General features: G+C 42.1%; 1 protein-coding gene across 18 annotated transcripts in view; it reads left to right on the forward strand.

Annotated features, from left to right (window-relative positions):
• The window catches only part of ANK2 (ankyrin 2), a 274,114-nt gene that overhangs the window by 170,292 nt on the left and 76,530 nt on the right, over positions 1 to 27,292 (forward strand). For 17 of the 18 annotated variants that reach the window (XM_088055994.1, XM_088055992.1, XM_088055999.1 and 14 more), the window contains 7 exons: positions 9,230 to 9,328; positions 12,502 to 12,687; positions 13,140 to 13,163; positions 15,013 to 15,111; positions 16,273 to 16,371; positions 24,167 to 24,265; positions 24,912 to 25,109. In XM_088055994.1, coding sequence (XP_087912120.1) covers positions 9,230 to 9,328; positions 12,502 to 12,687; positions 13,140 to 13,163; positions 15,013 to 15,111; positions 16,273 to 16,371; positions 24,167 to 24,265; positions 24,912 to 25,109 — 804 coding nt within the window. The remainder of the gene's footprint in view (positions 1 to 9,229; positions 9,329 to 12,501; positions 12,688 to 13,139; positions 13,164 to 15,012; positions 15,112 to 16,272; positions 16,372 to 24,166; positions 24,266 to 24,911; positions 25,110 to 27,292) is intronic. The other variant, XM_088055991.1, reaches the window with a different exon arrangement.

Here is a 27,292-nt window from a genome sequence, read left to right on the forward strand (position 1 = left end):
AGCTTGTTCAGTTTATTGTTTCTACTTTAATTTTCTCCATTCAATTACATAAAAACACTGGCCTTTATCAAAACTTACAAGCAATGACATCTGAAACACCACACTGATTTTCCAGTTCCTTGCAACAGCAAAATAACAGAATTATCTCAGGAAATGCTATTAAACCCACTGTAACCACTGGGTTTACAAGCCCCATCTGTGCTCTCTGAGGCTGCTAAGCACTCTGGGCTCTGATTTTATAGATTTTGGGTTTCTATTAGATTACTTTGCTTTGCCCTTCAGTTTCACGTTGGCCTTTGGAGCTGTTATTTTGTTCATCTTCCTCTTTTAAAAACTCTGTTCCTTTTGAGCTAACATGTCATCACTGCTATTTTTAGAGAAGTAATTTCTATTTTGATAGCAAGTTTAATTGCACAGTGATTACCAGTTGAGTGACTCCACTTCCAGTTGCGTGCGTGCCCTTTGAGAGCTGACATCTTCCTGGAGTGTGTTTCAAGCAAAGGCTGGGACGAGGGCACACCCAGAATGGTCAAACATCTACAAGATGCTGCCCTTGGCTGGCATATTTCCACCTGGGACTGGACAAGGGTGGATTTTTTTGGCTCAGTTACAAGTGCCTTTGGCTACAAATATTAAACAGTAAACATATTGATATCATGAGTATCTTATGTGAGCTCTTGAACTTTTTCCAGGTGGAAGAAATATCACCAGATTTATTCAGTCCAACCCTTTCCTTTGATAAATTACTCTTTGTCCCTGTTGCTTTCTCCTTAAATTGTCCTGGACCCTCTGACTCACGTACAGGCATCAGAGATGTGCGATCCCTGGAAATCAGCCTTCCAAATGTGCTGATAGCCTGACTGCAGAAATCCTCATAACTGAGTGTACCTGTAGACTGTCGCTGCAGCAGTGATGCTGAGGTGTCCTGAGCATGCCTTCCTTAGGGAATGGATCCATCCTGGCATTCTTCCATTCCAGATGAGGTCAAGAAAAACCTCTTGTGGAGAGTTGCACCTCCTAGGATGAGGCACTTTGACAAATGCCAAGTGATTGAGGTACAAAGTTGAAATGTAGAAGGTGAAATGAGGAAATGCAATCTGCTCCTGTTTGGGACCTGACATACCCTGGAGTGGCCTAGGAAAGAAGTGGTTCCCTTCAGTTTTAAAATTCCTGCCGCTGAGTTTGAACATGTTCCCCATTAGAGCAGGTTATGTTTTAACCACTGCTTTGTATAGGGGCCCTCATGAAAGGAGGAGCTACCTTTTAATCATCAGATTATTTAAAGTGACCCAGATAGAGAGAGCAAGGATTTAGATAAATCGGTCCTCCCCCAAGCTGATTTTGTTATTTAAAAGCCCTCCGGTTTCCTTTCCTCGACATCCTCCTCTAAGCGCATTGGGAACACATTAGCCAAGAAATATTTTTGCTTAAGTTTGCCCCTGTTATGGTCACCACTTCCTAGGTCAAGATGAAGAGAGGCTGCTGTGACTGCTGGAGCATTCTTATCCAGACATCTCATCAGAATGAAGCAGTCCTTAGAGCAGCACGTTTGCAGCCCCGATGTGTGCTCCCGAAAGGAGCGGTAAGAGCTCTGTGAGCTCGTTCCGTGTTACCGCAAAAGCCAAGGGAGGATTTAGGTGATTCTCAGAGAAGTGATCAGCTTGTCTCTGTCAGGATGCCCCAGGATTTGCTTTACCAGGGATTGCTCCCCCCATGGGTTGTAAGGATAATCTAACCTTCGGAGAGGAGCGCATTTTGCAGAGTATTTGCTGCTCCATTAGGACAAAAGGTTTTAATTCCACCAACAGGGCTTTCTGCTTTTATATCAATGTAGTTAGAGAGGCAGATTTTTGGCTGCTGTCTGTCAAGAGGAGTCATTTAGCCACAGCTGGTCATTGCTAATGTAATAAAGGGGCAGGCCCATTATTTTTTCACTAGAGGGGGAAAAAAAGGGAAGAAATGCCTTCTGGAGGATTTTGTGGGTTTTGAGAGATACTAACAAAAGTAATACATTAGAGGGAATGAAAAATCACAAATATTTCAGCAAAAACTGAAAACAAACTGAAAATATTTACAGTATATATCTTAGCAGTAAATTCAAAGAACTGACTATGAAAGGCTGAATGGTCCAGGTGGAAAGACTCTGATTGGAACAAGAAGTGGTTTTTTCAGTCAATAATATTTATTCTTAGAACATATTAGCTTTAGGAGGCTGCAGGTACTCAACATGCCAGCCGGAAGGGTAAGGGCTCAGCAGACCATATCTCTCCCCTGCTGGGATGACGCAGTGCTGACTGTGAGAACCAGGCAGTGCAAATGTTGGCCATGTATATTTATGAGTGTGGGGATGACTGAGCCACAACCAAATAAATAGAAGCATCTTATTTTTGGTTTTAGCGCAATATTGTCTTCCTTCCAGCCCTCAGCCACACAAAATCAATGGACACTTTCAGGACTTAACTGTGAAAGGACTTTTCCTTTGTTTCAGAAGGCAAACCCCAAATAGATTCAAATCTGAGACTCTTCCCTGACTAAGCCTTTGGGTCCTCACCTATGCCTGGTGCCAAGGTGGTGTTTTCTTGTGCATGACCAGTCTGTTCCCATCTCATTATTCTCCATCAGCTCCATTTCTATTACAGGCTCCCTCGGTGTAAAAATACCGTTTCCAGAGTGTAGAACATCTTGATTTCTGCCTGGCTGTGTTTCAGGCCCTGTTATTACTTTGCTGTCCTTGAGAGAAAAAAATGTGATATTTGAAGCTGCTGAAATAGAATATTTGTTCTCTTTAAATTCAGCATCTGGGCTGGGAAGTGACTTTGACTCCCACTTCCCAGGAGAGGGGCCTTGCAGTGGGCAGGCAGCAGGTGTCATATACGTAGTGCTGCTCTTGGAGTCCTGGGTGATCCCTCATGAATGAACTTGCCAAGTTTGTCACAGCCCAGGCAGCATCATTTATCCATAGGCTTTGTCATTATTGCCATCCTGTAAGTATAGAGTGGCAAACACTATTTATATTACTAGAGAATTAGTGGGACAGCTGAAAGGGTGGTGCTATTTTCAGTGTAGGCTTCTGTGTCACCACATTTAAAAAAGCAGTATTTATTACAAGTTAGTTTATAATCTGTTGTCTCAGACAAATAAATACTCTTTTTCTGTTTGTTTGTTTGTTTAACTGTTTGGATCAATTTAGGGACCAACCTCCCTAAATCCAATAATTCTTATCTTGCTCCTGAGTACTTTTCTCATCTTGAATCTATGTGACTCTGTGGGCCTCGGCATCTGCCATGTGTGATGGATGCAAGAATTGTCACCTAAACGATCGGCTGACACTTGCTGGGGGATTTTACAGCAGGTCAGAATACAGCAGCTTGCTTTCCCCTTAGGGATGTACCACTCTACATCCAGCATTTCTTTGTGCACAGATACTTATATCTAATCTCTGTGTCATCCTTACTAGCACTTTCCAGCTTTGTTATAAAAGGAAATGCTAGTCCAGGCAAGTGAATATGCAATGTATTGCTCACTTGGAAGCATGGAGGAAAGATTCTGCTCCAAAAACATGTGGTGCTTTCATCAGAAATCCACAGTGTTTCATTGGGTTGTGGATGTATCTAAAAGGTGTTTTTCCTGAATATCTCTCATAACCTGGAGGAGCTCTTGATTTGAATATGTCCAGTCTTTCTTCAGAGTAGCCCACTTTCTGTTGAGTGTATGGCAAAGTGATATTCCTTAGGCACCTTAAAATTAAATTATGTGAATATCCCTTTATCTTATAGCCTTATCTTCACAAATTTCACAGTTGCTGGTAGATTGAATATAAATATAGATATCATAGTTCAATTATTTAAGAGATTTTTTAATGAAAAAGAGTATGGACTATCTGTTTCATGGAAAATATATTTTAATGGAAAAGAAATATGAAGGTGAATAATTGTTAAAGTTACTGCTGTGTTAAAATCCTGGATTTTGATGTAAGCTAAGACCAACAAAAAGGAGACTCCAAAAAACTAACATGGGTACCTTGATCTAGCCTTAATTCACCCTTTTATACAGAGAATCTCTCCTGCTTGGATATAATCCTCTTATGAAGAGTTTATTTATAGGCTGACTGAAAATAATGCTCTGAGTGTAATGCACTGAGCAAAGTTCCCAGAATTGTGATATTGATGGTTCTATCAAGATGTGTACTTTGAATTTAGCTTGCAGGTGGCATTTATTTGTTACCCTCATATTCCATTGATTACAATAAGTTTATTGCTGGGCTTGTTGGAGGATTTTTCACTGAGTCGCAGAAGAGATGAGGATAGAAAACACCTCTGGGGCTCATCTTATCCCCTCCTCTGCTTGAACAAGGTGACCCACAGCTGGCTGTCCAGGAACATGTTGTGGTTTTTTGAGTATTTCCAAGAATGGAGACTCCAAAGCCTTTCTGGGCAAACCTGTGCTTGGTCCCCCTCACAGTAAATAAGTGATGCTCAGTTTGTGCCCACTGCTTCATTCAGCCGTTTGAGGCAGAATAACCTTTGCTGGAGGTATTTTCTCGCCTGTAGAAACTCCTTGAAACTAGGATGGGGGAAGCAGTGCCTGCAGGTAGAAATGTTCAGGTGAGGCAGAGTTGTCACTGGCTTAGACTGGTACCAGTGGGGAATGGGGAAAACAGGAAGATCAACTGTCTGTTGCTGAAGAAAGATTTAGATCAGGAACTTCCTGTTTTTGTTGAAGTTGAGCATTATTCTGAAGAATAGAAAAAACCCTGAAAAAGGTCTTGAAGGCCCCCAAATGATCATGATCTTACTGCATGAAACAGTATTTTAGCACAGGACCATGACACACAGATTTTTCTAATGTGTGTGAGATTTTTGATGAATCATCTTATGTTTGTCTCACTCTTGTCTCATCCTTCATGTCAATACCCTCATGAATCCTCTTCAAACAGGCAAAATATAGAGATTATGTACCTCTGTTTTCTCTCTTTTCCATATCAGTATGGAACAAAAGGTACATATTCATATATGGATATAGGGTTATAAGTTATGTGGATACGATAGGTGTATGGACTCTGAAGTCCACAGCTAACAGTTCAGTGCTGCATGCAAAGAGGAGCCTTAGTTCCTTGAAAGCCTGCCATGAAATAAACCTTCACCCAGCTATAGAACTGCATGATTTTCTCAGTACTCTAATAATCCCTCTGCTTCTTCAGCCTGTGTTCTTCATTAGGGCTCGGGGACAATTTAATGATACAAATTCTGAGTCATATATAGACTTGCCAATTTACATTAATAGCTTGAAGAATCATTTGAGAGCTACTCATTTTCTCCAATTAGCCAGTAAATCAGTGAATGTAGTAGAAAGAATGGAGTATGAAATATACTCAGTTTAGTGATAATTTCTCATTCTGACTTTATATTATAGCAGTAAATATCTTGCAGTACACATTTGTGGGGGTAATGAAATTTGGAGTATTCTGTCCTCACCACGAATACTCTGATGAATCCATTGTTTGGAAATGAATGTTATATATCATTACATAATTAATGTCAATTTTTCAGATGATGCACCAAATCTAAACACACAGAACATGATTGCACAGCTGGGCTTTACAGGAAAGAAAAATGTAGTGCATTTCTCCTTTTCCAGGTCACAGTTGGTATTCTTCCTTTAATTCTGGATGATATGGGGTCAGAAACTGAAGGAAAATGTACTGCAATAGAAAGTGCTCACCACTGGCCCAATAAACTTGCTGAGTCTCATTCCACATGCTAAGGGGAGAGATCAGTCTCCCTTGCAGTATGGCCACGGAGAATCATTTCCCACGGATACAGCAGGAGACACTTTGGGATAGCGAAACAAAAGTCAAGGGAAAATGTTTTCTTCAGTTTGGGGATTTTGAGCTTTGACATATCTGTTCCAGAAGCAGAATAGAGAGCTGAAGTATTGGTGTAAAGCTCTTAGCAATTGAAAGATGAGAAAATGAGAAGAGGATTTTAGATTGACAAAAGGAAAGGAAATGAAGGGAAAGATCAGGTTTGTGTGGGCATTTCCATTCAGGAAGTGCAGGCCTGGCTCAGAGAGAGCAACTCGCTGTGGAGGAGACAGACAGACACATACATCACATAAACCACATGGGGTTGGACAAGGATGGAACACCTGGGGTCCAGTAGCCAGGAGAGAAGGAAGAGCTCCAGCAGGGCTAGCACAGAATCCCACTGGGCACAGCTCTGCCACGGAGAGCAGGCATATTGGGAATCCTAAAATAGGAGTTTCCTGGCCGAGGGCCAGGACTGCTGCAGTTGGGGACACTGCAATTAGAAGCTCTGAAACCAGAGCTTCACTGAAAGCAGACTGGGAAAGCAGACTTCTCCCTGCCAGCAGACAAAGTCAGGCTTGACCTTGCCATGGGGGAGAAATTCAGGGGAATCTTTTCCAGCATATCTGGTCAAGGCAGTTTTGCACACAGCTCTTAGCATGTTGTAATTCCCAAAATGAGCCAGATTTCAACAAAATATATACAGTAGTTTCAGACTATAAATAAAGCCTGAAGGGAAAAAAAAGAAGATACTATGACTTTGTGTAATTTGTGTCTCCTAACTGCTGTAGTTTCAGGTGTGATCACAGCACAGGCGTGACAGAATGGGCAGTCTTCTGGATCTCTGTGTAGAAAAACATTTGGTATTTCTTGGTATTAAAAGGTCATGAAGCCGTGTACGTATTGTTTATAGTCTCCTAATCCGGGATTTATTGTTCTAGTTCTGTTCCAGAACCAGGGACTTGAGTTGATTAAAAAAAGTAAGATTCTTTAAAGCTTTTAAGCAAACTGATTAATTGCGGCTTGAAAATTGTCATATTCACCCAATTCAGTGGGGGTGATCCTTTTGGTATTCTGAGCTAGAAGGATTTTACAAACAGCATGTATTACATTTGAAAGATTGGACTTTACCATTAAAATGCTGTTGAGGTGAGTGGAAAATTACTATGAGTTATCCCTCGTAGTTTGTCACGTTGGTTCTTTCCGGAGTGGGAAGGAGAGCTGGAACAGTGAGCCAGCTCGGTTACCTGCAGGTTCCTCTGTGCTGTTCCCTACAGCTGCTGTGGAAAAGAACCCAATCTGTTCCTAATTCCCTCTGCCAGCTCATGCCTCTGCTTGAGAATCCCCTGTATCTTCCCAGTTACTCAGTGAACAGCCTTCCTTCGTTTTCTGTTGTGATGGGATCTGTTATCTCCCTCTCCCTGTTAAGGGCTGTGTGAGGAGCAGCTGGGAGACCAGAGGTCCCTGACTCCCCAGCTCCTGCCTCAGAGGGGGGACATGGGAGAGGCTGGCTCTGTGTGCTTCCAGTTTGCTGCCTGCTTTTAGCAGTGATTTGGGAGGAGGAAAGATACCCATCAGCCTCACCTTAGTGTTAAGTGGTTTCTCTTGATGTGTTACCTGAATTTTCCCTCCAGCAGCCTTGTGAACCCTGCTTTTTTGTTTCAGTCATCGTGCAGAACAGACCTTCACCATTTATTAGTCTCTTCTCAAAGCAAGATAGCTTCCCTAAGGAGTTCCATTTTTATGCCAGTGCAAGGGTTGTCTTTATTACAGCAGAATGAGCTCATTGACCAGTGATGATTCTCTGGAAGACTGCTGTGACCTTCAGGGCCTTTTCTGCAGAATTCTTCATTCCCTGTGTGCTTAGTTTATTTTTTCTGGCAGTCGTGCAAAAACTTGCCTTTGTCCCTACTAAATTACCTTTCCAGGTCTTTTGACACAGTTTCAAATGCTGATCCTGTACCGTGAGGGAATTGCAGCCTATGTTGGTCATACTGTCTGTGACTATAATAAGAGTCCAGAATTTGAATAATTTCTGAGAATGTTGGACAATGCCACTCATAATACATCCCCCCTGTTTTGGCATTGAACTGCTGTTAAGTGTTCTCTGGGTGCCATTTTTTAATTCTGTGTCCCAGGGTTGTCGATGGAAATGCCAGAATATTATGCAAAGCAGCATTAAAATATTTGCTACAACTTTTATGACAGATATCACATGACATCCACAACATAAATTACGTTTATTGCCTGAACAGTCCTCTACATTTGTAAACACAGAGGGAGGTTGCAAAGACATCAGTTGTACCATCTCTATATTATCTAGTGACTGAAAAATGAGATTTCATTTCATTAGGAAATTATTGAAATGTTTCCACAGCAGGTTTCTTAGAAATAATAAAAGGTTTTTGGTTGTCATTGTATTTGTATTAATTCTGATTGCTTGTGTGAATGTACAACCTTGTCATTCAGTGCGACAGCACACAAGATAATAAAAAATCAAATAAATTGCAAGTTGGAAGTCTGGTTCATGGTTTATTTTCTAGTTACAAGTGACATTTCAAGTCAGAGGTGTAGGTGATTATGCCCTTTTATGTTACATAGTAATCTACAGAATACTGAAGAACTTTCTAAGGTCTTCTTAGAAATCCTAAAAGCTCTTAGAAATATATTTTTGATCAGGCAGACAGATAACTTCCATGCCTTTCTTTCATCAAGATTTTGTATCAAAAATTACAGTTGTTTGCATTAGAGTACTTTATGGTGAAGAAAGAAGTCACATTTCTACTGTAGGTTGATTGACTTAGAATCATTTTTTAAAATGACATTTTATCGGGAGCAAATAATTTTAATAAATTTAGGTCATTTTAATGTATATTTTTAATTAGATGATAGCTGAACCTGCTGTATGTCCAGAAGTTGTTTCTTTGCAAAACTGAGTTCCTTTATGTTGGATGCTTTGCGATGTTTTATGTATTACAAAATTTTATGTAGTACGTTAAGCCTTTGCCATCTCTACTGGGCTTGTCAGAAGGTATGGACTTCATGGTCTCCAGGGGATGACGTCTTTGGTTCAGTAAATGTAATAAATGGAGGAAACTCTTGCTTTCCTGTCAGCTTTCATAAAGCTTTATTGCCAGCTTTGCATCCCTGAGCATTATCAGCAAGGAATAGCTGTATTAATAATTAGTGTGTCCATTGCTTCCTTAAAATATGTCAGAAGAAAATGAGTGTGAAAGCATGGGGAGTTCTGTGGGTTTAAATGGCTTTGAACATAACTGTATTAGGGGAAAAATACAAGGTTGTTCTTCTTATATTTATTTACAAGAAGACAAATGCATTTTTAGCTGTGTATCCATTTGTGGTTCATTATTGTTGGTACATTTAATTTCCACCTGACACTATTTTCTCCTGTGTCCTTCCTAGAATGGCTTTACTCCTTTATACATGGCAGCTCAAGAGAACCACATTGAGGTGGTGAAATACCTCCTGGAGAATGGAGCCAACCAAAGCACAGCTACCGAGGTGAGGGGGTTTGCTCATGATTTCCTTTGCCTGTGTGTTCAGATGACTCGAAGTCAGAACTGCATGGGCTGTGTACAGAGGGCTTGTCTGTATCAATTGGCATCAAACAGGCAGCTGTTAGCAAGCTTCCTTTTAGAATCCCAGAGTTGTTTAGGTTGGGAAAGACCTCTCAGATCGAGTCCAACCCTTAACCCAGCACCTGGGTCCTGGGGATTTTAGTTGAATTCAGAAGTGGTGAGGCTCTCTGTGGTGCTGGGTTCACAGACACATTTGGGAGGGCACCTACTCAAGCCTCTTGCTGCTGTTCTTCTTCTTGCTGTAACTTCCCCGAAGTTACACTGGTTCTGAGGCTCTCCTGTGACTTGGTGTAACCTGTGAGTATTCATTATTGGCTGTGACCAGTGTAAATTGGAAACCAAATGACTAACAGGGGTTGCATCAATGAGCTTGGCAGGCTTTTTTCTCCACAAACACTTTTATTTCTGCTGCTGGACCACATGGGTGTAACTGGGCAGAAGGATGGTATTAACTGGAGATCTGGATTGTAAACCTGCAGTAACTCCTGTGCAAGCAGAAGAGGCGCCTAAGTTGGAGAGAGGAGACTCCATCTCAAGAGGAACTGAATCCCACAAGGTCCCTTCTGCATGTGAGGGGGGGTTTAGGAACAATAGAGAAAACTCCTTGAGCATTAGGACTATGCTCATTCTCTTTCCCCTTTCTGCCAAATGTTCTTTATTCCAGCCAAGGGAGTGAGTGAACAGGCTTTATGCTGCAGAATGTGTCATCTTTCTGTTTGTTCTGTGGTTCTGGATGTGACATGAGAAGTAGCTATAGCAAAATTCCTCTCTGGCCAGAGCTTTTGTTCATGTTTACTGTTTTCTCTAGCCTGTCCTGAAACCTTCCTTGTCTGGATTGCCTTTGTGAGTGGAAGAATTTGCAATGCTGGTGCATTTATGCTCCCTCTCCTTCCCTTCAAACCTGTCAGTGTTAACAGCTGTCTTACTGTCCCTTCTCTCAGTGGATACGGCACCATTTGATGACAGCTCATAGAATAATCCCCTCATAGATGTGGTGATCACATTACACGTCAGCTTTCTGAAATAAAAAGTCCCATATGATTGCCAGGCAACGTGGCAGAAAAACACTCCTTGTGAAGGAGCCAGGTGGAACTGGGGCTGTCCATGAGCCCAGCCCCGCTGCAGCCCACAGTCACCTGCTGGCAGCCAGCTCCCAGGAACTTCTCCAGGCTGGGAATTCATTCAGCTCACAAAAATTGTGAGGGCGAGCTGCTTATAATTCATGTGGCCTCTTTTGAATGCAGACATCCACAGAACTCACACTGTACTCTGATTATATAGAAAAGGCAGAAAGGAGAAAAAATAAAATATATTCCTATTCTGACCCTGACTCCAAGTTTGTCTTCTGTCATCAGAAAGCTCAGTTTTCACTCTGTAGCTTGTAAAGTAAAGGCTCTTGACCTCTTTACTGCTTAACTTAGGTCAGTTTTAGGTTCAGGTCTCGCTGAGGAGGTGATGGTTTCCATGATTGTGTGAATGTTCCTGAAGGAAGGCCTGAGCCACCATCGCTTTCATATATGCCCTGAGTTCATCTCATGAGTGGGATGAAGAAATGGTACATTCAGTAAGGTGGGATGGCAGCCTGAACTGTGGATGCTGCTGAAATACAGGGAGAAGGTTCTTCTGTTTAGCATCAGAGATTGGCCCTCCGCATGGGAGGTGAGGAAATGAAAAGCTGTCCCCAAGCTTTGGTTAGCCAGGCTTTCCAGAGGCAATAGGAGGGGGAAATGCAGAAAGAGTTGTGTCCTTTTAGAGAAGGGTGCGAGATGAAATGGTGCAAATCAAATGGATGAACTGGTCTTTGAAGCCTTGAAACTTGCACTGCCTTTGGATGCATTTCATTTCCTCTCACGCTTATGAATGTGCAGACAAAAAAGGAGAGTAAGGGTGAGCTCGGTTTCAGAGTCTCTAATCCAGGATTTGTTCTCATGTTCCCAGAGGCAAAAGGCAAATGCATTAAGCCATTTCAACACCTTATGTAGCCTCAATCTCAGAATAATCTTTACAGTTCAGCTGTTTTGTCAGCTGTTCCCCCCTTTTTCATTCACTGTACAGAATTTAATCTCTGTTCCAGGCAGAACCCACAGCAGTATCGCTGTTACAATGCACCTACCCACAGCTCAGCGCAAAAGGGAGAGAAAGTTATTAGATTACTGAGGGGAAAAATTGCCTTGGCAATTCTTCAGATGTTTCCTTCAACATATGTTAGCTCTCATTCCTTCTTAACTTGGTCTTTATTCTTCTCTCATCTTTCCATATTCTTATTCCAAAGCAATGCTGTCCTGTCTCTCATGTGGTCACAGCACACCTGTGCTTGGGGAGGGTGCATGACCAGGGCGAGGGTTCAGTTGGAAATCAGAATGAAATATCTGGTAGCCCATATTACTTCAGCTGGGAGAGCAGGCTGCTATCATGTTAGCATGGATTTTAAAGCACTGGCCATCCCAGGCACGTGTGGAGGAGCAAGACAATCTTAAACTGATTTAGAAACAAAGTTAAAACTATGAATGACAAGCAAAGAGATCCTTCTGATTTTCTTTTTCCAAAAAATATAAATAATGTGATGTTTTCCTCCTTCAGATCACGTTCCTAAACATGATCTGGATTTCTTGACTCATGGCTCATGTGTAACTTGGAATGGGAACAGCAGCAAGCACGTTTGATACACTTTTCTTTTTGCAGCGATGAGAGATATTCAGAAACGTATTCACTCAGTATTTTTCACATCAATGCTGTTCAGTGCTCAGTAAATTTACAAAAAATTGCTAAAAATCTGCTTTGTGGCCCATTTTAAGACGAGAAGTAAGTAATTAAGAGAGGTGCTGTAGAATGATCCTTTGCTTGCACTTGACTTAAAAAAAGACTAATTGGAAGTGTAAAAGATCTTTCAAAGCATTTCAAACGTTTGAAAGCCTTCTGAAGGTGTTTGAAAGAGTTAAAATGTTGTGCCTCCAATCTCATGTCCCTGGAGATGGAGTGCAGAGGTGGAAAACAGCTGGGAACGTGCTTCCCGAGTCGGTGTGTACGAAGGGCGCGGCGCGGCTCCCCGAGGCTGTCCGGCTGCGCTGAGCACCCCTCGTTTCCTGCCCCCTCCAGGACGGTTTCACCCCTCTGGCTGTGGCACTGCAGCAGGGACACAACCAGGCGGTGGCCATCCTGCTGGAGAACGACACCAAGGGCAAGGTGCGGCTGCCGGCGCTGCACATCGCCGCCAGGAAGGACGACACCAAGTCGGCGGCGCTGCTGCTGCAGAACGACCACAACGCCGACGTGCAGTCCAAGGTAACGGGGAGAGCTCCGGGCCCAGGGGACAGCACCTTCAATCCCCACATCCTAATGGGGAAACCAAACTGCCCCGGCGGGGAAGGACGACTTGCTCCACCAGTATCACCAGTAATACCTCTAAGTTTGCAGTGTTAAGCTACACAGTAATTAAAAGTGCTCATTTTTTTTTCGCTTTTTAGTTATGCCTCCCATTTCTTCGGTAACCAGCTTTTTCTCATTATTTGCAAACCAGAAGCCACTGGAACGGAAGCAGAATCACTGTTTCCCTATTAAATAGGATACTGGTTTATTGCCCACGGGAACATAGGTTGTGTTTAAAGTTAATGCATGCTTGAATGGCTTTTCTCATAATTAACAGCATAACTCATTTCAGAAAAAGCAACATAGTTCTTCGTTTTGTGGCCAGTCTTTAATATTGTTCCTCTCTTTCCCAAACCATGCTGCATCAGATGATGGTGAATAGGACGACTGAGGTACCGAGATCAACAATTTTTAATTACTCTTTCTGTTACTTATGACTATTTTCTCTGCTCTTTGCCAATATTTCTTTATTATTTAGCAATAAAAGACATGACTCATTTATTTTTTTAATACTTAGAAATCTATGGCTTGAAGAACCTATTTTTATTCATCCTTTGTCTTAGAATTTATTTTTATTTGTGTCAGTATTGAAGGGCATTTTTGAGAATTCACATCAGTCCAAAGGAGTCTGAAGTGAGTAGTGGAGCTAAGAGGATAAAGATGCTTTTTGAGCTCAATTTCATTAATTATGAAAATGCGCTCACCTGGCATAACTAAATCAGGGTGTCTGGCTCAGCCAGAATAACGGTAAAATTAATTTTCTGTCTTTTACAATAATAAGCATAATCAAATTCCCCAAGGTAAAAACTTGTTCAGGGCATCTGCTTATTTTTACCTTTCTTCTTACTACAATTTTTTCCATGCAGAGCCCTCAGGGACACTACATACTCAGAATTTACCTGCAGAAAACAACACATTTCTTACATGGATTTTACTTCCACTAAAAGTCTTGGGGCTGATTGGCTTGGACTGGGATTTTTCCCCAAAGATCATCACCACTCTTAGGAGAAAGAACAATTTCCAGGAATGCGATTGTTGTTTCAATACCTGCTTTTGAATAATGGAGTTTCTCTGCTGGAGGAAGGAATGAATTATGGATGTACATGTCCATGGCAAGGTGCTCCCTTCTTGGTGTGTGCACACATGAGCAGGCTGCCAGGAGGCAGCGGTGATGTGAACTGAAGGGTGACAGCTTCCCTGGGCACCAGCTCCATGGACATGTTCTTCCCTGAGGGAAATGGCAAGGAGTGCCACAGTGCCTGCTGAAGGAGGGCAGCACGTGCCCACATTCCTTTGTTCCAGGAGTCACTTAAAATGGTGGTCTGGATACTGAGAGGAAGGAAACCTCGCTGAGAGCACGCTGTAGTCTAGAAGCCAGAAGTGGTCCTCCCTTTCTATAACTATCAGCAAGATCCGATCAAATCAGTGTAAAGCTCTTCAGGGAAACCTCAAAAGCAAGGCCCTTTCTACTTGAATTACTTATGAGAATAAAAGCTTGCTCTCTGTCCTGGTTTCTGAAAATTTAATCTTTTTTTATGTTGTTGTCAAGCGATTCTACATCTCATAGCTGGAGCAGGTTTCACCTTCTAGTATTCAAAACGCAATAAATAAAATGTGGGGGTTTTGATTTATAGGTTGAGAAGTTTCTTCAGACCCTTTGCAATCCAAATTGTATATAAATACAAATAATTATGATTCTTTTACTATGCTACTGAGTAGTTTCTCATGTAAACCAGACTCTTAATTGCATTCTGAATAACTGCTGCTTTCAAAAAACAAAAACAAACAAACAAACAAAAACCCCAATAGGAAATATGTCGTCCATATTTCTGTTTCTAAGAGGAGTAAAATAAGAGTCCAACAACTTTTGTGGTAATTTTTCTTACCCCTATAAATAGATACAGCCTAAAAGACCCATGTTGCTTCCAAATGGTAATAAGGATCTTGCTTTATTTTCTTTAAAAATGGCTAATATATTAATATTTTCTGTGATGGAAACTGATCTCATTGGCCACTGGTGTGGGGGACTGAGTTGGGGAACGAAAGAACAAAACACTTTGATAATCTCTGGCCTGAAAACTGGCCTCTCTGCCTGAAAGGCTGTGCTCTAGTACAGGTGGACACGGTCTGGGTAAAACTGACACGATGCATTAGTTGGGCAGCGTTTTAAACTCAGGTTCTAGTTCAGCTAGAGATCTTGTACGAGGAGATTCCCGTAACGAGGGCTGTTTCGCTTTGCAGAGCGGCTTTACCCCTTTGCACATCGCCGCGCACTACGGCAACGTCAACGTGGCCACGCTGCTGCTGAACCGCGGAGCTGCGGTCGACTTCACAGCCAGGGTACGGCCTCACCCCTCCATCTCCCTGCTTCTAGTGGCCTACGGAAATCAGAGGGCTTCTTTGGGTAACTCTCGGGCAAGAGCTGAGTGAAGGAAGGAGCAAAGTAATGCTGGAGTTCTGTTGGGATCAAAGATGTCTTTTTTGCTGAAATTCTGGAAGGTTGTCTCTGTGCAATGCGCTGGAGGCCTTGGGAGTTGTGTAACAGCCAGTGTTCCCAGCTGGAGGAAGCAGGATCCTTTGGCCAGCTCCGGAAATTCTTATAATGTGTCAGCTCCCTTTGGCTTTTCTGTTTGGTAGATGTACTCTGGAAGTAGATGTAGGATTGATTGGCTTTTTTTGGTGTTCAGTATTTGCTATACCAATTTAATTTGATGTTTTCACACCTAACTATATTTCCAAACCGGAAAGTTAAGTATACTGCTGTTATACAAATTCAACAATAAAAGAACTAATTAATCATGACTAGTCTTTCATGGTAAGCAATCTGCAGAGTTTCATAGTACGGTGTCTTTGCTGTTGCACGTTACATAGTTTGAAGTAAAAACCTCTGGCAATCTCAACCCAGCTCCCAGGTCACAAGTTTGCTGCTTAATCTTGCCAGACAAGCTTTGAATTACTTCAGGGTTCTGCCTTCCAGACTGACTCCCTCCTGTTTCCAATCTGGAGTAGCTGCTAATATTACCTCTTGCCTCACCCAAAGTGTTTTCAAGGACTTTCAGCCTACACAGCCTACACAGCCTACCACTCCTTTATGCTCTTGGCACTACACAAGAAGGTTCCTTTGTGTAGGAGTGACGCACTTGTGTCCTCTGTGTACGTTGCAGTGACTGAAATGCATCGGTGTTTTGTGACTATTGGCTCATTGGGACTCTGATACATGTTTGTGTATTTGTCTGGCCCTGGGGCTGCGATGTTTGCTGCTTGGGCAGATGCGCTGCTTCCTTTATTCAAGGACCCCAAAACAATGGAGGAGGATTCTTGCTTAGGAAGGAATTACTAACTCTAGCTTATATGGTGTGTGCCTAGCTCTGATGCTCTAGTACATTCTCGTTGATTCTCTCCCATGTGATGGTCTCATTTTTTGTGATCCGAACCCAAATTCACCCCCATTGCGCACCTTCAGATCCATCCAGCTCATTGTTTGTTCTTTTCATGGTGTAGAATGGAATCACCCCACTGCATGTGGCTTCCAAAAGGGGAAACACAAACATGGTGAAGCTCTTGTTGGATCGCGGAGGGCAGATCGATGCCAAAACCAGGGTGAGTCTTTCTATTCCCTGAATATGATATTGTCCCTTCTGGGGAATGGACTGGGATTTTTGCCTTGCTTGCTTCTGGGGATTTCTTGTGTGTTTGTTTCGTGTAGACTGTTTTCTATGGTATCAGACTAAAGAACAGCTGTTATTAGAAGATAGTAGGAGGCAGAAATACTATTTCTTTTAGTCTCCTGTATAACCTGCCTACATCACACAAGAAAAAGCTGATGAAACTGGTGGTTTTTAGGGAATAAGCCTGTTAGTTGGTCCAGCTTTACATGGCACAAGATGATGCGCAACACATATGATGCAAAAGGAGAATGGAAGCAAAAGGAAATGCAAGGTCTGCACTCAGCTAAGCCTTTCAGTCTCCTGACCCCTAAATCTCTGTGCCAGTCACAGTATGGCCTGTGGAAGCTCTAGTGGGCTCAGTCCATTTTTATTGGAGAGCTGATACAGGGATAAGTAATTTCCTCAGAGCCAGCAGCCACGTGTCTCTTCCCCAGACAAAGCATGAGGTACTAATTAGGTGACTCTCACTGGCTTCCTCCTCCCTGTTGTCCTATTGAAATGTCACATCATCTCTCTGCCCCTTATTTATGGGTGATTTCACAGTCATTCAGTGCAAAAAAAAAAACCCCATCATTTTATATGGGCAGGGTTAATTATTTCAAATGGGATTTTGGAATCACCTGGGAAAATGTTGTCATTTATTCAGACAGGTCTCCACAGGTCTCATTCTGTCATTTATTCAGACTGATCTGTTGGTTTTTAGGCAGCTGTTCTGCAAAGTTACATGTCCAAGTGATCAAGAGTGTTTTAGAACACAAGGTTTAGACCTGGACATGAGAGTTTTGTTTAACCCTATAGGAAGGCAGAAGAAATTGCAGTCAGCTGCCCTTGGGGTTGATTTAACCTCTGCAGTTACTTGGATGTTAATTACATCAACTGTGTGTTGCTTCATAAACTCTGAAGACAATCACGATTATTGTGAGCTCCATATGTGACTGTGATCTGGTTTCTGATTATGAAATGATACCTCACTATTTTTTTTCATTTTTCAAATAAAGCAGGTGTGCAGCAAATCACCCCTGCTCGCATTTTCCACAATAAATACCTAAAACCTCATGGAAAAGAGGCGTGAAATGCTAATAATATACTTCAGTCAGGATATTCCACATGCCCCTAAGCATGTCATACATAAATAGCTTATCTGACCTTTGGAGTGGTAGTATTGAATTCACCTGTTTCCTGTTCAGTACTTAGACAGAGATGATTATGAGGGATGTTTTGGATTTGAAGAGGTCAAAGTGTTTTCCCATCCCTGCTCACCTGCAAAGGCTGAGTGGAGCTGTGAACACGTCTGAGAGAACAGGATTTGCCCAGTGTAGGTGGGAGGGACCAATTTTAGACTCTTCTCATTGTCTCGGCTCCCTGCCCTGTGTCAGCTGCTACCTGGGCTCAAAATGTCAGTACAAAGATATCCCTGAAAACCCATACAGGAATCCTAAGACACACCTATCCCAGCTTGCACAGGCTCCCCAGCTTCCTATCACCTTCACCTTCCACCTCTTCCCTGCTCCAGGGCTCGTGGTGGCGGTCAAGATTCCAGAGCTTGGGTTTTGCTGTCCACGTCTTTGTGTCAGCCGTTTATGTTACCTGGGTGTGTGTCTGTTCTCCCTGTGCTCTGTCCACTGACCCCGTGTGCCTGGCTCTGGCTGTGAGTCCGTACGGTGTGGAGGAGGCAGGGATGTGTTCCATGGGCTCTGTCCGTGGCAGGACAGCGCCCGCCTGCCCCGCTGCGGTACTAACACACCTTGCCTTCCCTGCTGCCTTCCCTTGGCTTCTCAGCAGCACCTGCCCTCTTCCAGCAGGTCACAGTCACTGCAAAACAGCGGAATTGAAGTACTGGGGTGTTTCAGTGCCAAGTTCCTGTGCTCCACACCACATCCAAATAAGCTCTTCAGTTAAAACGGTCCTCGCCGCTTTCGTTCCGTTTATTTTTAGCTCGCTTTGTTCTGTGACATCTGATGCTGCATAAATTAAGAGGCAGAAACTTGTTTTAGCGGATTGCAGATGAGCTTCAGGACTTCAGTTTTGCAAAGTTAATCTGTGAAAGCTTTCTGTGTTTGAAAATGTTCCATTGGAACGATTCTTTAGGAGCCCCTGGGTTGTCTAAAAATATAAATGAAAACGTCTATTCCTCAAAGGGAGTAAATGATGCGTGTGTCCTGCTGTTCTATAGTTAATGCAGCATGAAAAGGAAAGCTCTGCTTTCTTCAGGAATTAGTATTCTTATTTGTTGTACATTTCAGAATGCGTTTGCTGAAATTTTATGGCATTTCTCACAAAGCCATAAAAGTGCAGAAATTCTGGTGGATCTCTCGACACAATTACATATTTTAGAATAATATTTTATTTATTTTTTGGCAAGTTCTACCATTTTTTCTCAACCAAGCCCTAACTAAGGTTTTAAAATGTGAAATTTAATTTCTCTTTTTTGTTGTATCCAAAGCAGAAATGGAAACTCCATTCCCAAATACAATAGTAGGATACTTTTATTAGTACTAGCCATTAGAGATAGTATTATAATATTATATATTAACAAAATATCACATTTAGCAGTAGATAATTATATGGTAATAAAATATGAAAATAATATTTAAACATATTTTATTATATAATATCTGGTATATGTTTTGCAACTTCCATTTACATACAAGGCTTACCCAGACTTTTGTTCAGCAAATAATTAATGGGTAAAATTTCCTATACTGAAATATTTCATATTCAAAATTTTGCTCAAACCTATATTCTCTCTACATTCTCTTACATTATTAAGAACTTCAATGACATAATTTTATTTGAAATTTTAATGTTTGGCCAAAATTCAGACCCGTGCAGATCCTGATGATTAGTTAGAGTTAAGGGGTCAGAAAAATTGTGCAGAAATTTGTTCTCTGAAAGACAGTGGAAAGTTTAATTTATGATTAATTCGCTGTCAGGTGATCAGGGGCAGCGTGGCAATTACCAGCTTTTATTTTGAGGGAAGGAAAACATTTACAGCCTCCCTGGAACACACTAAGGATTCTTACAGGGGGAATTATCCTCAGCATTTAAAAGCAATTTTAGCATGGCCATATGCATGTATTTCTATTTTAAAAAGTCCTCATATAATGGAATCATAACAGTATGCATCTACAGAACCTGAAAACATTGCTGGCTATTACAAGGTTTTAGGAATATTCTTTATGAATGCAGTCGTTGTATTATCTCTATTTTTATCATCTCTCTCTATAAATTCTATGGGAAAAAATAAGGAACAAGAATATGAGGCTTTTTCAGTTCTGCATGCTTTTTTCCTTTTAAAATACAGTTTTATCACAGGTTTTTATCACCTTGCTGGAATTTCCATTTTTGTGGGAATAAGCAAACACCCTTCAGAGGGGGAGGAACACTCTCACCTGTCTGAGCCACTGAAGCTGTCACACGTTTTGTGTTCTTCCTATTCAATCTTGGCCAATATTGAAATTAGATTCTTCTTGCTCTGGGACTTTTCTTAAGTCTCCTCTTGCAGGCTTTCATCCTGAATATTTACAATTGAATCAAATCCATGGAATGAAAGAGAGCATCTAGTCTTGGAAGGGAAAGCTTATCGTGTGGGAAAGTCAGCGCGCCGTGTGCCCGGAGCGCGGCAGCTGGAGCTGGAGCGGGGATAGGCGTGGGAATGGTGGGAGAAGGTCTGGTGCACCATTTGGGTTGGAGAAGGGCCACGGAAAGGAGGAGGCTCAGCTGGAGCTGAGAGAAGTGGCAGGTCACTCTTGGAGATGGACGGTACCAGTGGGAGAACAGAAGGAAGGAAACTGTGGGCGGCACGACTCAGGTTTGGTTTGGGTTTTTTTAATGTGCTTCAGACACCCCTTAACAGTCATTCTGGAAACCTCCTGAGGTTTTTTAGTAATAATATCTCCTTTTGTACATCTGCATCCTGACAAAACAGGCTTGGCTCTGCTATTTGCACATGGGAGTGGTAACCACTGTAGCAGCATCCTGGCCCTGCCTTGGCTCCATGCTCTGTGGAGTGTTTGTTCCTGCAGTAATGCTGCTGTGACATTTTCTCCCCATCTTCCTACATGAACAGAGCACTAATAATTCATTGGCAGCTTCTGCTGTTCCTAAAGCCATGTCAGATTATAAATACCTAATCACAATGCAGATATTTTCTATGAAAAATTCACTGGCTTCATATAATGTTTACAAGGGAGTGGGAAGGGGAATTGTAAGAATTGTCGAAGCAAGTTATACAGAAAATGACTATTATTTGGAGTTATTTGTATTACTATCTTGATACTCAGGCAAGCACATGGTATATTTTTTTGCTGTATTTTTCAAATTTGTGCTGTGAATGGCAGACCTGGAGGAATACTTTACATCATGTTTAATTATGCTAAGAGCTCAGAGCAAGAGGGAGACTGCCTCGTTCATTTTTAAAGAGATGAGGTTTAGTTGTAATGAAAAATGAAAAAAATTAAAAGCCCTTTATTTGTCAAGAAAATGTAGACAATTTTGCATGTTTGACATATGAAATACTAAAGTTTTGCTTCACCCTTATGAAAATGAGAACATGCAGCTGCAGTTTAGAATAATTTGTTGATAATTTGGCCTTTGATGTTCACGTCTATTGTGAGTTTTTGGTCGAATGAGCACTGAATGTGAGCAACTGTCCTGTGAATGTGCTGCCCACATCATTTCCCATTAAAAATCCCTCATAAGCACAGCTTCTTGTTGTCTCAGTGTCTCTGCTAAGCTGAAAGAAAGCATTTGTGAAATGACCAAATAACTCATCTTCCTAAGCCCTGCAGTTAGGAATCATGCACAGAATTCAGAATTAATTTTGCAGGTTGAAAAACGACCAGTGATTGGTTTTCAAGGAAAAAAAACAACACTTCTATTTTGAGAATCATTTAAAAGAGAATTAGGATTGATTATTAGGAAGCTTGTGGCTTCCATGCACACAGAGGGGACTGCATTGCCATTTCTAAGGGTGACCCAGCTGTTGGTTACATCACACTGTGAGTGAGGAGAGTACCATGTGTGGGAACAGCAGAACACCAGGTGTGGGATGTCAGTGGGGAGATGGAAACATTTAACTCTTCACTCCGCACAATCTGGGTCGAGGAGATAACTGATGAACTTCTTTCAACGTAAATTGCTGCATTTCTTGTCTCCTGGTGTGGCAGCCTTTGTGTTTAAGGGATATCTGTATCTGTGCTTCCAAGTGTGTGTCCCTCTGACCCAGAGCTGGATGTGCTGTGATGTGCCTGATGCACTGGTCACTGTATGTTCTTCAATTAGCAAAGCAATGATTGACAGTCAAAGTGCTTAGGCCAGCTCCTCAAGTCGATTTGAGGGCACTGAGGCTCTTGGCAAACAGATAAATGGTGCAAAAAAGGATTAGTTTGGTACATCTGTGTGTCTCCTCGTGTTGGTTTGTCACCTTGTCTGCATTGTTTCCTAATTCTTCTACTGCAACAGCTCTCTCTTTGTGGTTTTTTTGAATAAAAGATAAAAGCAAAATAATTTAAATTATTGAATATAAAATAATTTTAGAAGATATGTGCTGTTTTCCTCAGAACAAAAAGAGGAAAGGGAAGAGGGTTCTGTGGGAAGCCCTCAAAACAGCTATGGCAGGGTAGAATAGGATAAGTAGCAAATTTCTATGTCTGCTTTTAAAGGGAATTGTAGATAAGAACAAAGAAGAAATTATGTTTTTTAATTATTTAGGTTTTTGTTGTTGTTGTTTTAACCAGACTTTCTTGTGGAGTTGATGTGCTTTTTAGCTTATATTTTTCTTCTTTTTCTGCCTCTTGGGATTTGTCCTGCTTCTGTTCAAGGATTCACACAATTTTCCTTTTTTTTTTTTTTTTTCAGTTTTATTAAGTAGAGTAACATCAAAGCCACCACACAGATAGGGAAAGTGAACCTCTCACATTGATTAAAAAAGTAGAGCAGAAGAGGCCAGAAACTGGAAAGAAGTACCAAATAAATACCTTACCTAGAAATGCATTTGGGATATAGTCTTACCTTTGTAATGCCAGTGGGAGTTTTCTGTAGGAATTCCTCTGGCAATGAGATGATAATATACCTCAGCTGGCCATAAAAAAGACTTGGTTTAGAGGACTCTGAAGATTCAGTGCATGAAAAACAAGTAAAGTAGTTCCACCTAATTCTTGACACTGAGCCCATCTGCCAGTGCTGAAGGCTGCAAGTTCTGTTTTTGGGTTTGATCTTCCATCTGTGGAATTTCAGCACAAATCTTGTGTGGGATTTAGGGATGCCCCTGAGACAATGAGCACCAAGGCACACCCAACCCTGTCAGTGTGTCTCAAAAGCCTCTGGAAAAAGCAGGTAAGTAAGGGAGAAAAATTCCTCCTGCAGACTTCAGCTCCTTGCAGCTGTGGAGGTTTGTGGTGCTGCTCACTTGGAAAGGGCTCTGTGCTTTGGAAACCAGGCATGAGAGAGGCTCTACTTCTTAGAACTGCCTTTTGTAGGGTGTTACAGGGCAGTGATTGCTGAAATGAGATTGTAGTTGCAGCGGCTCTGTTGTAGTCTAGAGCTACTTTTAATTTAAAAACACAGTGTTGCAGGTTTCCTCCAAACCCCAGCAAGGTGAACAGCCCATCTGCCTCTGAAGCAGGGTCACCAGCTCATCCTTAGTGCCATGCTTTTGCAGTTTTGCTACTGTTTTAGCCTCTGAATAATTCCTTTTAATCAAGCTGTTACTGGATTCTTCAATGGGGTGCTCAGAATAACAGCATCGATGTCACACAAGATGAGCAGCGTGTCTCAAAGGGAAAAGGCTGTTCTTGTGATTAAAAACTATTCCCGTTTCAGCTTTGTAAAGCCACCTTTGTTGACTGTTGATGACATCTCTGAGTGCCTGTTTGAACAATACTGAGGGCTAATGAGATGAAAACTTGGTTTTTCATATCCTACCTGTTACCTTTTTGTGTCATTCAGCACTGATATTCTTTCGCAACTATTTTTCCAGCCTCATACCTATTTTTCTGCATAAAGTCCAAACTGTACAAAAGCTACCTAGAATTCATTCTCCCATCCAAATAGTTCATCAACACATCTTTTTCTACCACTGCTGTGAGCAAGACTTTTGGTAGAGAATGGTGTTCTGCAGTGGAAAAAACTATTGTGGAGTTGGTGGTCTGACAGCAATTTTAGAAAACAATTGTTAGCTCTGTGTTCACCCCTCAATCTCAGAAGTGAAAGATTTGGTTCTGTTTATTTCTCTCTTTTTCTCTTGTTTTAAACTCTTATTTATCTTGATGCCTGTTTAAAAGCAAAAGAAAATTCTAGAGCCGATTTTCTAGCACGAGCATCTCTTGTTTCATCCCCGCATCAAAAGCAATCCAAAGGACATGGGTTGCTTTACGGAGCATCCTCAACCCAGCAGGCATCACCCAGGGAGAGGCAATGCAGTCTCAAAGCCATGCAGAGGGAAGGGAGGGAGGGGAGGAGGCAGTGCACCCTCACAATTATCCTTTGAGAAGGGATTTCAGCACACAACAGGCTTCCTCTCTCCATCAGTAACCTTAGAGTGTCCTTTACCTGGTGCAAGGAAGAACAGGGATGAAACTTGGTGCTGTGCAGCCAGTTTCAGTTAGGAGTCAGAACAGGAGCTTTTTCACACGTGTGGGGGCTGCATTCCTGGCAGGTTGTTCCCCAGAGTGCCAGGACAAACAGTTGGGGCTGTCCTCATTTGTTTTCTCTCCTTTTACTTCAAGGATGGACTCACGCCACTGCACTGTGCGGCTCGAAGCGGCCATGACCAGGTTGTGGAGCTGCTCCTGGAGCGAGGTGCCCCACTGCTCGCACGGACCAAGGTGTGTGTGTGTGCCCTGTTAGGGTATGGAACACCTCTGTAACCTTCCACAGAGCTTTCAGTGTCGCTGAGAGGACGAGGAGGAAGACAGGAACGTAACTGTCCTCCCAAAGGAGATGTATTAATGGGTAGAAAGACCCAAAATAAGGTTTCCTTACATAATCCTTTCCAAATATGTGACAAGCGTATTCCTGTTTGCCCCTCTCTCTACTAATCACTCTAAACACATGATGTGGAGTGCTACTGCCAGCACTTACCTCGTGTTGCTTCCTGAGACTGTAGTGCACAAAAAAAAAGCTGGGTCAGTCACTCATGAGGTGATTCCTGGTACAAATTTTCTGAGTCCCCATATATGATAACGAGGATCGTTTCTCCTAATTGTTTTTATGTTTTTTTTTTTAACTAGGAAAATTATTTTGGTGTGTTCTTCCTCACATCTGGAAAACTTTCATATAAAAACATTCATACAAAGTTAAGGCATTTCCTACAAATTCTGTCTCTTTGGTGAAACTAATGAGAGGAAGATATTTGTACAATAGCAGAGCTCACTGAGCAGCACCTCACAACAACAAATGTCGATTCTTTGATGCGCCACAGTCTTAAGTGAGGGTTACTGGAAGCTGCTGTTCTGCTCTCTTCTGTCACAGAATGGACTCTCCCCTCTCCACATGGCAGCCCAGGGGGACCACGTGGAATGTGTCAAGCACCTGCTGCAGCACAAGGCTCCCGTGGACGACGTGACGCTGGACTACCTGACTGCCCTGCACGTGGCTGCTCACTGCGGCCACTACCGTGTCACCAAACTCCTGCTGGACAAGAGAGCCAACCCCAACGCCCGTGCCCTGGTAAACCTGTCCCACCTGGGTCGTGTAACAAAGCTGGCTGCTAGCTCTTAGCAGGAAAGCCAAGTGAGAGGTGTCAGCAAACTCCACCAAGCCTTAAGTAGGTGCAGTAGCCACAGGGGTGTCCAGTGCTGTGCCTTATATCCTTAGTCACGGAACACACCCCGTGGCAAGTGGCTGTAGTGTTAGGTCTGGAAGCTCTGCAGAGTCCCCAAAATCAGGGCTGGCTCTGGCTGATGTTGGTGTATGCATTGGTGTTCTACTTGAATTAGTGGTTCAGTTTTCTGTACCAGGCAATACGATACACAAATAATTTCTGGGATTTCAACTGAATTAGTGAGTCAGTTGGCATAGGGAAAACATATTGTAAAGCTAGTATTTCTGCATTTATCAAATTATGACATTTTCCTCTATTAGGTGCCATTTTCCTTTCTTTTCAAAAAACAGTTCTTTTGGTTACAGGACACCAGGTATGATTGCTTTTACTCACTGATCAAACCACTGCCCCTAACAAGGAGAAAAACATCACATTTGACTCTGGAAACATTTTGAGAGTCTTTAATGTATCCAAAGCCAGACAAGATGACAGTTTTCTCTACTAGGAACTGTTAGCTGGCTGGGAGTTCATGTACCAGTATATTGCACTATGACAGGGAGAAAAAGAGTCTGTGAACAGTTGAGATGCTCCTGCGTGGCTGGAGTTCTGCCACTGGGGCCTCCACAGAATCCCCACTGCAGGGCACTCGCATGACTTCCCCCCTTCCTGCCCACACTAGGACCCACTGTTTTCCTCTGCAGGCTCCCCCTGTCCTTTACTTCCTTGGAACTGACACCATTTTCTTCTGCCCTCTCATTTCTCTTGGCTTTTCCATACCAACAAATCCCATAGCCCCTTTTGCTTCCTCCTCTTACACTTTTCTTGCTTTGTTTTTCTCAGTGCCGTGCTCACTTGGTTGATCTTGTTTGACACCGTTTTCATCCTTGTTTTTTTTCCTTGCCAGTCTTCTGATTATCTCTAGCTGCACTTTCCTCAGCTACCCACACATAGCCCCTACATCTTCTTTCTTTCCTTCCATGACCAGAAATATATCTTCTGCTCCCCTCCCTCCATGCCTCCCTCCTTCCCTCCCTCCCTCAGTGAAACATCTGAAACAAAAGGAGAACACCCTCAGGCTGTTGCCTCTCTGCTCTCTTGCCACCAAACTGGTTTTCTCTCCCCCCTCTCCTCCTCCCCTCCTCATTTTCTCTCTCTCTGCCATCAGGGACTTGTCGCCTTTGGCTTGTTAATAGTATTTAATATATTAAATGAAGCTCATAATTTTTGTAAGTGATACATTTTTTTCCTGCCTTCTCCTCGTCCCCGTCAAACTGTTCCTCACTTAAACAGAAGTAGCAAAATTAAATCAACTGAGGTGGTGAAATTCAGTGAAAAAAATGTAAACTTCTGAAGCAGTAAAACTCCCTATGAAATATATTGAGAGATGTTGTGGGGGAGGTAAAATATCAAATGGTTTTGATTCCTTCTTTAGAAACTGGAGAAACAGTAATATTCAGCAGAGTTCAGTGATGGAATAAGTATTACAAAGAATTCATTTTCAGCTACATTTAAAAAAAATAATTGCTAATGTTTGCAAAATGCTTTGGGGATACAAGCACTATGTGAGTTCTCAGCTTTTTCAATGTGTATATGCTTTAAAGCACCCTCAAATGAACTAAGAATTAACATTTCCTATAACAGAAGCAGGCTGTAGAATAATTGTCACATGATTCTCTCTTCCCATAAACTAAGATTTCACTGCTAGGTTCTGGTTACTGCTGGTTGATTGTTTGGCAATACCGATCTCTTCATTAGGAAATGTAGCAATTTTTCAGCATTGTCTAAAAAATGTTACCTGTGCTTTTCACTAAAATGTTCACATGCAGTGAATAATGTGTTTGTTCAGCTTCAGACACGCTCTTAACCTGCATTAACTGTCATCAGATTATCATGACACCACAGCTGAAGGGGTGGTTCTTAATTTAAGGTACCTCAGAATGTGTACACGCACATACAAACGTGGATATTACACCTGAGGTTGATGTATAAACAGAAATACACGCAGTTCCTTAGATTTCAAGTAAAAAGACGGTTTAAGGTGGAATATGGAAGAAGTACTCGGTTCCTCTCTCTCTCTCAGTTCAAGTGG

The sequence above is a fragment of the Pseudopodoces humilis genome, chromosome 6, assembly GCF_049639895.1.
Source record: "Pseudopodoces humilis isolate 2021_Gansu_Grassland_sample_001 chromosome 6, ASM4963989v1, whole genome shotgun sequence".
In the NCBI taxonomy this organism is placed as follows: Eukaryota; Metazoa; Chordata; class Aves; order Passeriformes; family Paridae; genus Pseudopodoces; species Pseudopodoces humilis.